The sequence below is a fragment of the Ornithodoros turicata genome, chromosome 1 (assembly GCF_037126465.1).
Source record: "Ornithodoros turicata isolate Travis chromosome 1, ASM3712646v1, whole genome shotgun sequence".
Lineage (NCBI taxonomy): Eukaryota > Metazoa > Arthropoda > Arachnida > Ixodida > Argasidae > Ornithodoros > Ornithodoros turicata.
In genome coordinates this window covers 215811148-215822162 of record NC_088201.1, presented here as the reverse complement: position 1 = coordinate 215822162, position 11015 = coordinate 215811148, and the positions used below count along the sequence as shown (strand labels likewise).

The following is an 11015-nucleotide window of genomic DNA, read 5'->3' as shown; positions in this document are numbered from 1 at the left end:
GCATTGGCAGTTCCGTGGGACTGCTTGTGTCCTTCAGCAAGGCGGGAGTAGTTCTTCGTCTTTTTTTTTTTTTTTTGCGATGCCGTGTGTTTTTTTCTGTTTTTTTTTTTTTGCAATCATGTGCAACGTGGATCAGTTAGATCCGCAGAAATAAAAAAGCAAAAATCAGATAAAAGTATTATCTGTGGTGAATATTATACAGGATAATGCTTTATTATTACACGGAATGCCCGTTGGTGCTATTACAGAAATATTGGCAATATTGGCGCAAAATGGGCTTGCCAATATGGGCAGCCCATATTGGTCCAATATGGAGCCTGGTTGCACTCCCCATATTGGTCCAATATTGGCAGCCCACATTGGACTAATATTGACAATCTTGGCAACCCATATGTGTCCAATATTGGCGTGCTGCTTGGGCACCGCCTTTGTCAGCGGGGCTAATAATGATATCATTCCGAGATTTAAGATTTTTCAAAGCAATTCTTTCTGATTTTGACAAATTGCAACTGATAATGTTACTTGAAGACGTTAGTGTGCGTTTCATGTCATTAAAGACTGCTTTGATGTAATTATCAATTTGATGGCTAGTTTTGGAAGGGTCCGGAGTCCAAATAGAAGGTTTTTTTGAAAAGAGGTCGACCTATCTGTTCGCTACCGTGAAAGAATGTTGGTAGGTGGATTCTTCTGCCTAAATTTTGTAGATCGTTAAGAATATCAAACTCGTCAATTGGTGGCGGGGTAGGGACGAAGCTTAATCCTTTAGAGAGTACATTGATTTCCGTTTGGTCTAAAGTGGAACTTGACAGATTGAACACAACATCCTTAGCGTTGGCAATAGGAGCGGATGGAGATTCGGACAAGACACTGGATATGTTAATATTGCTGAGATTTGTTAGATTAATGTGGTCACGTTGGGTTTTCTAATGCTTAACATGTTATAATTCAGACAATTTGTGCGATGCGAACAATTAAAGTGCTTCAATCTCGCTGGCTGTTAGGGAATGAGCAAGTTGTCGAAGCTGCTTGTCAATATCTTTAATTTTTAGGGAACTCTCTGATCGCAGAATTCTGATTAGGTCTATGGACGCATGTGTCAAAGTATCACACCATCTTCTAGAGCTACGAGGGGAATGAAAATCAAAAGTAGGGAACAGTTGAAGCCTTAGGCCCCTGGGAACAACTTTTTGCGCAATGCAATCAGAGTAGAAATGGAAATGTAACATCAACTTAGCCTTTTTATCGAACGACTTACGGGCCTTGAGAAACACAGAAGGGCTACAGTCCGGTGGTTGTCAGCAAGAGTCTGTCTTACGCTTCTCTTGATGCTTGCGTAGTTTGTTGGTCCTGACGGTCGATGCATAAGTAACAGGGGTCGCGGAATGGACATGTGTTTTTGTTTGTCTCTTTCTCTCTCCTTTTCTACTGGTATATATACGTCCGATTGTACGGATACTCTTTAACCTGATGAAGTGCAGACTCTGCACGAAAGTCTTGTTCATCTTAATTGTAAGAAAGTGTTCCTACCCGTTTTTCCTTATTTGTGACCAAAATACAACAGCTGAGCCAACATTTTATTTTATACCTCACTCAAAATACACAAGATGTGCTGCCGTGCATATGGTACGATGATACTGCTTAAATGCACTATGAAAGCGCTGGAGTAAGAACATAAACACCTCAGGCATGGTTGCTCTAAGCTATAGCTTAGAGCAACAGGAAGGATATACGAACACAAGAAGTCGAGCACAAGTGATGCAATGCACTTGATTAACAAGAAAATGATATGTCTCAGTACCAGGTGTCACTGTTCCGTCAACAGATGAACTTTGAAGGGGAGTCTGGTTGGCACTGGTGACAGCCTTCACCTTGAAACCAAGACGGTGATTGATGAGACGTGGAGTGCAAGCTTTTCGGTGGTGCCAGAATGCCTGCGAAACCATTTAACAAATAAAGGAATTCCAAATCTGTACTGAGAATACACCCCCTGTGACCTAATCTCTAAAGGATGGCGCAGTAACTGAAAGATGGCGTATTTTTCTTTTCTATGTGATGGCATTTGCACCTCATGACTGACTTGTCTAACATTACGCGTCTTACCTTTATCTGATGGTCTGCTTGATCTTAGTCCTGCCCCTGCAATCTCCTGCTGCAGATAAGGTTGGCACAGCATCCCGAACAAAGCATCTTCGGCTTCGTGTGAAACAAGATGCGTATTGCTTCCGTAACATTCGTATGAGCGAAATGAAGAGATCAAATCGATGCTTTCGAAGGTGGCACCCAGTCGGATTGTTGCAGTCAATAGCTTTTTCTTTCGCCTTTCGGAAAGTTGTGGTTTGAAACATTGGAACTGCACCCTGAAGTGTTCTTGCAGACGGGAGCAAAACGCTCACGCATTCTCGGCACGCAGCACAAAACACGAAACCCACCAGGAAGTCTCTACTGGCCTACCAAATGCTTCGCAGTCGAAGGAAGCAAAACTCACGTTCCCTTATAATATATATATGCTGGAAGAAAGAGGTTCGGGCGACCGCGAAATTAAATAGGTACTAACAAAATATGAGGCAGACAACGAAGATGTAGGAAGTAGAAAAAGGGGGAGTTATTTATTTACTAGTGGAAAGTTAAGGGGGAAGTCAACGTTGCGGCGGAAGCTCCGCCTTCGTCAGGACTGAATAATGACAAATGACACTTTAGTGAGTTTTATACAGTGCTACAATGACGTCACAATCGGGGGGTCCCGCCACCTGGCGGCCGTCAGCAGGTCAAGTACAAGGAAGTGGTAGAGTCATGTCCGGTGAAGAGGTCATCGTCCGGGAGGTGGGATGGAATCCAAGGGCTGTGGACTGTTGTTCTGCAAAGAAAAGGGGAACAAGCAGCAGTACACTATCTAAGCAGATAAGTTTCTTATTGTTGACAGTACACCAGGGTCCTCGTTTATGATAGATTGGAATTTGTAGATAAGGTAAGATTCGCACTGTTCTCGGCACCGGTCGGAACTGAAGTTTGTTTGAAGAAGGAAAATTGAAATATCGTTAATTGAATGCCCTGGCTGGCTAAAATGGCGTGAAACTGGAAGATTCGGTTTTTTCGTCACGTCCGATCGGTGATTGTTAAATCTGATTCTGAATGTGGTTTTTGTCTGGCCCACGTACTGTGCTTGGCATGCGTTACATTGAAGGAGATAGATAACGTTGGACGAATTACAGTCTAGGTTTGCTCTAATTGTCACTCTGAAGTGAGAACTAGTACTTTCGGCTATGGTGGTGTTTTGCATTGATTTGCATATTTGACATCTGCGGCCTTCACATGGGTGACAACCCATTGGTGAATCATTTGGTTCGTTGATTTTAGAATGAACTAAGCTATCTAGCAGATTGCGTGCGCGCCTGTAGGTGACACGAGGTGCCTGCGGAAAAAATTCCTTTGTGCGCTCGGATTGCTGAAGTATGCTATAGTGTCGATTCAATATACCCTTAATGTTTGGGATATTTCCAGCAAATGTTACGATCAGGTTGATGGCGTCCTCTTTTGTGCTATTTTTTCGCATACCGAATAGTGACTGGCGCTCTATTTTTCGGGCCCTGTTGAGAGCGTCTTTCACAAGGTTCGGTGGAAAATGGCGGTCAACGAATGTTTGTTGCAACTGATTTAAATTCCTGTCAAGATCGTCATCGTGAGGACGTGATCTACAAAGCTGGATACCTTTTCTGTGGCTGTACCATTGCAAGACACAATTGGCCTGCAAGGGTTTCCTTCTTTATGAATCTTTGGCAGCATGTAGAACCTGCCCGGTGTGGAATTTCGGGGAAGAAGGTATTCGTAGAGCGTCGCATCGATCTCTTTCTTACTTTTTAGGGCTTTTAGTTCTTTCGTGATGCTCGCAACAATTCGTTCCGTGGGTGGGTCGGCATCCAGATTTTCATAAAATGAAGTGCAACTCAATTGTCGCAGACCCTCGTTAATATAATCTTGCCTATTCATTACAACAATTGCGCCACCCTTATCTGCTCTTTTGATAACAATTTCCTTACAATGCAATGCTCCTTAAGACGCGTTGTATGCGGTAATGATATCTTTCTGGACAGCTTTTATGTACATATCGATAGCTCTGTCGCGGCTGGGTTCTGGGATAAAGTGAGACGGTTGTCTGAAGGGGTTAGCATTGTGACCGGGCTTTTCATGAAAATATTCTTTAAGACGCATACGCCGAGCGAAGTTGTCCAAATGCAAATGAAGTTGATATTCGTTTACGTAACTGGTGTTGGGACAGAACGAGAGACCACGTTTAAGGAGGGAGAGCTCCGATTCGGTAAGTGAGTGGGACGATAGGTTAACTACATTATGAGATGGGACGAGTGAGCTTGCGCGAGCTGGGGGGTCTGTACAATTGTCTTGGGAACAATGGGGTAAAGCCCTTGCACTGGGAGACCGAGACTCTGTGTCACATTCCGTTAAGAGATTAGGATCAATATTGTCTCTGGTTAGTTTTTTACGTTCGGTTGTCAGGATGTTGTTTTCTTTTTTTCTGGTGAATTGTGACAATTCAGAACGGTGACTATCTGATAAGCTAACTGTTTCGTTAATGACCTGCGCTTCGCGTGCAAGCTCCTCATTTACTTCTTCGCAGTGGGATATCAAGATATCAATTAATGTAGAGGAAGTACTATGTAGAATGCTGTTCCACTTCTCCTGAAGTTGGTCATTGAGGGGAAAAGTTGGTTTAAGATTGATCACCAGCCCTTTGGGAATTTTGTTTTCCGATTTATAGAGTTGCATAGCATCGCGATGAGATTTGTATCGCACGGATTTATCACTGATCTCTCTTAGTCTAAAGAACGCCCTGGCACTAGGAGACGGCTCGGTACTATGGTCAGAAGAAGTACTCTCTCCGTCGGTCAGTTAATCCTGGTGCTGGTGGCTCGGCATGCGTTGAGGGCGTCGTCGATCCAAGGAAGCTGCTTCTTGCAGCAAAACTAACCAGAGACAATATTGATGACAATATTTTCATGAAAAGCCCGGTCACAATGCTAACCCCTTAGACAACCGTATCACTTTATCCCAGAACCCAACCGCGACAGAGCTCTCGATATGTACATCAAAGCTGTTCAGAAAGATATCATTACCGCATACAACGCGTCTTCTAGCCGCAGTCCCAAGTCAAATTTGACCCCAGTAGAACAACAGGGTCCTCCTGAACTCAAGCATTGTAAGGAAATTGTTATCAAAAGAGCAGATAAGGGTGGCGCAATTGTTGTAATGAATAGGCAAGGTTATATTAACGAGGGTCTGCGACAATTGAGTTGCACTTCATTTTATGAAAATCTGGACGCCGACCCCACGGAACGAATTGTTGCGAGCATCACGAAAGAACTAAAAGCCCTAAAAAGTAAGAAAGAGATCGACGCGACGCTCTACGAATACCTTCTTCCCCGAAATTCCACACCTGGCAGGTTCTACATGCTGCCAAAGATTCATAAAGGAAACCCTGGCAGGCCAATTGTGTCTTGCAATGGTACAGCCACAGAAAAGATATCCAGCTTTGTAGATCACGTCCTCAAGGACATACCCCCACAACTACCGTCCTACATCAAGGACACTAACCATTTCCTTCAAATACTAAATCAGTGCCAGCCCCCCACATCAAGTTTCCTAGTTACATTAGATGTCTCGTCCCTCTACTCTAATATTCCCCACGAAGACGGCATTATTGCAGTTGAGACAGCTTTTTCTAGATACGCCGGACAGAGTCCTATCGACCCACTTGCCCTGTCCAAGCTAGTAAACCTAATCCTTAAAAACAATAACTTCGAATTTGACAGTCAGCACTACCTCCAAATCAGCGGCACGGCTATGGGCACTAAAATGGCGCCTCCTTATGCAAATATATTCATGGGAACTTTGGAAGAAAAATTTCTGGAAGGACGTGAGCGAAAGCCGGCACTTTACAAACGCTACCTGGATGATATATTTATGATCTGGCCACATTCAGAAAGGGACCTCATAGAATTCATAAATGATCTCAACCAATTTCATCCCACTATTAAGTTCACCCACACGTATTCAACTGCAACTGTTAACTTCCTAGATGTTCAGGTAAGACTACAAGACGGAGTTCTAAGCACCGACCTATTCCGGAAGCCCACTGACTCCCAACAGTATTTGTCCTTTCATAGCTGTCACCCACGGCATACGAAGCTTGCCATCCCTTACAGCCAAGCCCTTCGGTACAGGAAAATCTGCTCGAACGATGACGATCTTGACTGGAATCTAAATCAGTTGCAACAAACATTCGTTGACCGCCATTTTCCACCGAACCTTGTGAAAGACGCTCTCAACAGGGCCCGAAAAATAGAGCGCCAGTCACTATTCTGTACGCGAAAAAATAGCACAAAAGAGGACGCTATCAACCTGATCGTAACATTAGCTGGAAATATCCCAAACATTAAGGGTATACTGAATCGACACTATAGCATACTTCAGCAATCCGAGCGCACAAAGGAAATTTTTCCGCAGGCACCTCGTGTCACCTACAGGCGCGCACGCAATCTGCTAGATAGCTTAGTTCATTCTAAAATCAACGAACCAAATGATTCACCAATGGGTTGTCACCCATGTGAAGGCCGCAGATGTCAAATATGCAAATCAATGCAAAACACCACCATAGCCGAAAGTACTAGTTCTCACTTCAGAGTGACAATTAGAGCAAACCTAGACTGTAATTCGTCCAAGGTTATCTATCTCCTTCAATGTAACGCATGCCAAGCACAGTACGTGGGCCAGACAAAAACCGCATTCAGAATCAGATTTAACAATCACCGATCGGACGTGACGAAAAAACCGAATCTTCCAGTGTCACGCCATTTTAGCCAACCAGGGCATTCAGTTAACGATGTTTCAATTTTCCTTCTTTAAACAAACTTCAGTTCCGACCGGTGCCGAGAACAGCGTGAATCTTACCTTATCTACAAATTCCAATCGATCATAAACGAGGACCCTGGTGTACTGTCAACAATAAGGAACTTATCTGCTTAGATAGTGTACTGCTGCTTGTTCCCCTTTTCTTTGCAGAACAACAGTCCACAGTATATATATATATATATATATATATATTCCATTCCATTCCTGTTGAAGACAGCGCTGCTGTCGAAACGTCGAATACCCCCTCTTAGTTTTTAATAAAGTCCCCCTTTTATTCCTTATCCTGTAGAAGCACCGTCTCCACTTCTGATCTTTATTGAATACCTTTATTTTTCGTGGTCAACCGCATTCGTTTATTTCAACTTATATATAATCAGTGTTCCCTTGTGAACACATCGTGTGAGTACCATTCCATTCTGTAACACTCGAAAATCGGCGTAGCTGAGGCAAGGTATATCTAAACTGGTAGCGAACCCCCCCCCCCCCCCCCCCCCCAAGCGAAAATACTAAATCAGATCCATCGGCAAGGCTACCATCATGAGGCGCGAGCGATCCTGGGTGTTGACAGTAGAGGTACGATCGTAAGCACAAAAACTTTAGAACGTGGGCGTGGGTTGTGTGCGTACTAATAGGTTATTCATAATTTCAATGTAGAAAAAACTTTCTGTTGCCCCACTCGTGCACATATACGAAATCATCTACCACCCGAGTACGTTTCCGCATCCTGCTCCTTTGCGCATGTGTCACAGTGGGCGTGTTTGTCCGTGCATTTGTGTGTCCGTGCCGTGTGTCCGTGCATTCTAATGCGGAGTTCGTATACTTTGTGGGTTAAACAGGTAGCGACGTTGACATCTCGGAGGCCAAGTTTAACACGCGTGAACTGATGAATACAGTGCATCCCCAGTTGCTAGCCCCGCGAAAAAAAATCTAATGGGACGAGCGGCCATGATAGCGTGAGTGTTAGCAGGAATCAGCTGTGCACCAACGATGTCATGTTTTGTTGCAATGGTCACTCATTGAATGCAAACGTCTAATCACTGTGTGCGCGTATTGCTCTAGAAATGGAGCTTAAGTGAACCTCCCTCGTTTCTGTGTGATATCACGGTGCCCTTCTGTTTGGAGTTGTCAAGATATGTGATAACTATATCTATTTCGTATTGATATGTTTCACTAAACCTGATACGATATATATTTTCTGTGTTCTCGTCTGGTACTGTTGCACGGGTGAGGAAAAGCGAATACCACGCAAACGAAGTGCGCGAGCGGAAACGTGCCATAGCCAATTATGCACTACTTATTATTCATACTGCTGACGTCACCTCTGACGCCATTTATTTACAATCGTAGTAGTCCGCGCAACGGATGGATGGCGCTGACCGTCTCTATCATGGCGTCATTCTTAAGACACAGGGGCCTATGGGAGTTGCGCTACCTGTTCAGATATACGTACCTTGGCTGAGGTTTAAAAGAAACTTCCTTACCATGCAAACCGCATGTCATTAAATCTTGACCTTTTTCTTAAAGGGCGTGAAGTCTTCCTTCTTCCGTGGCATATGTATTACAAAGCGGAACAGAACACTACCTAACCATTACGCACCACGTTAGAAAGCCCGGTCAACACAATTCCACGTTAGCCCACAAGTGCGCTCCGCGTGTAAACAAAACGACGATCCCCACCAAAGAGTGAGTAGCTGAGGCTGATTAGCATGTTATTACAGTGTACGTCATTTCATGATTACTACACAAAACTGTCGTTGATCCCGAATTCTCAAATATATTCATATGTGTGTCATAGCCATTAGTAGTCACTTTTCACACTTTTTCACACGCAATACTTTTCAGTTATCATATGCGTTGTTGCTTCGCACCTCCAAAAAATCCAGAGCATTCCTACAGGGCAAGACCTCTTCGGCAAGCAAGAGGAAGGCTACGAAGATAATAAAAGAAAAAAAAAAGTTTCATGTTCACGCACAACATGCAAAGTTCCATCCTTGGTTCCGTACGACCCGTAAGTTGAACCAGTTACTGGTATTTTTCTAACGGTTTAGTTCTGGTTCAGCTCCGGTGCACAGAAAAACAGCCTCAATAAACAAGTGCACGGTTCATACCATATGCGTGGACGTAGGAAAGTGGGACACTTTCGTCCATGACCAAGCAAAAACCTCAGGGCAAGAAAAAAATGCGCAAGAACAACTACGCAAAGAACAAGTTTGTCAAGGGTACCTCTTATCGGTGCGCAAAACTAATCCACTATTAAAACTGCGATCAGGCACATTGTGTCTGCTGACACGGTCCCTTGATAAAAGTAGGAAGCAGCCAATAGGTGACGAGGGAAGTAACCTCTTCGCTTTGTCTGCTACGTATACAAAAACAATACGTACACAATTCTATAGTGCGCACATAGATTGCTGTTTATGATCCCACTGATAAAAATGAGCGGCTACTGCGCCTGCGACTTCACATGCGTTGTGCCATTACGGTGTCTTTCGCAGGCAGCGCATATGGACCGGATGGCGTCACAGCCCTGGGTGTCACCGCATTTGAGTGCAAATAGTTGTTGACGAATCACATAGATCACTCTCCAGATACGCAATCTGCTTCAAAAAAAAGAAAGGAAAAGGAACTACTCCGAAAATAGCCACACACTAGAATGCTGAGCTTAGTGTCGTGGTCTGCGGCACTCGCATGCTGTCAAATATGAACGTGCCCGGCTAAAATGAAGGGGCACACGCCCGCAATGCTTTGCATAGGATGTTCGGCACGCCACTCACACTAGTCCACCATACTGCTGACATCCGGGGAGAACGAAGGTTTCGAAGCAGACGGCAATGCTGGTGAGTGACGTTATGTTATCCTGCTCCGGACAAACCACCTTAGTATGGAACTCTTTTTTTCTCTCCGTATTTCGGATTGGGTTTGCTATTCTCACCATTTACGAATTGATTACCAGCGCAAAACGAATTCGTTTGTTGTATTCCGGCATCGAGGAGGTCCTTCGTGTCCGGTGTGATGCTCACCTTTTTTTTTTCGAATCCTTGCGGAGTCTCCCTTTAACCTGACCAAACCAAGTTATATTGTGTGGTGCTATCCTGGAACTATTTGACATTCCATTACGGCATTTATAACGTGGAATCAGATTTGTGCGTATCGCGTTACTACTAATTGCGTTACTTGTAGTCAATAACTTTTTTGAGTAATCTTTCCAGTAATCAGTTACTTTAGTGTCAAAGCAATTTTTTGAGTAATCAACTACTTTTCTGAGTATTCAGATGCTCTGCCAAAAGTCAAGCCCCTCGTGCTGTCAGCCCTTGTTGCCATTGTAAGAACGCTCTCTCATTTCAGGGTCTCTCTCCCTAGTCTCTTGCTACACCAGTGTGGTGATACCTGAAGCTTTGGACATTTAGTGAGTCATTGTGAAGTTCCCTGCAATGTTCTTCCGGAATCGGGTCAACGTCTTCCCGGGCGATAAATACAGCAGACGTACAGATGTACTTGTCCTACACATTTTTGTTTTCCAGGTTATTTCAGCTGCTCCGCTCTTTAACATTTTCCCCCTCTCTCTTTCCTTCTATTCTGAGGCACACAAAGGCGGGTATAATTGGCGTGAACGCAAAGTAACGACCGTAGTAACGCGCTACGTTTCTACTCGTTACTCAATTACATTGGGAGCCGAGTAACTGGTAACGGTAATCAATTACTTTTCACGTAGAAGGAACGCTAACGGGAATCAATTACTTTTTCCGAGCAACGGGCAAAATCTGCGCGAAATGTGTCATAGTTATCTCTGTCCTGTCGTGATCATTTTGGAAAACACCCTTGTCATATATGCTTCATGGCTTTGTGGGATAGCCTTTCATGCACAACACGTTTTTTGTGTTCTTCACGGCAAGCATTCATTCACGCAGAGTTCTGTTCTCCCTGGTTCCATTCGAACTGATGTACTTCGACGCCACACTTAAACGTTCTTTAGCTATATGGTGCACGACAGCCTGCAGTAATGCATTCAATCATAGACGTGCATCGAAGCGAGAATGCGATGATGCAAACTGCATGCTTATATCGTCGAGTTCGTTATTTCTGCCGTATGAGCTACT

General features: G+C 44.1%; 1 protein-coding gene across 1 annotated transcript; it reads left to right on the top strand.

The window, feature by feature from the left end:
* The first annotated feature begins 5091 nt into the window (after positions 1-5091).
* On the top strand, positions 5092-10325 carry LOC135394507 (uncharacterized). The gene is made up of 3 exons (XM_064625285.1): positions 5092-6096; positions 9047-9140; positions 10264-10325. The coding sequence occupies exons 1-3, from the start codon at positions 5092-5094 to the stop codon at positions 10323-10325; spliced, it is 1161 nt and encodes a 386-aa protein (XP_064481355.1).
* The last annotated feature ends 690 nt before the right edge of the window (positions 10326-11015 follow it).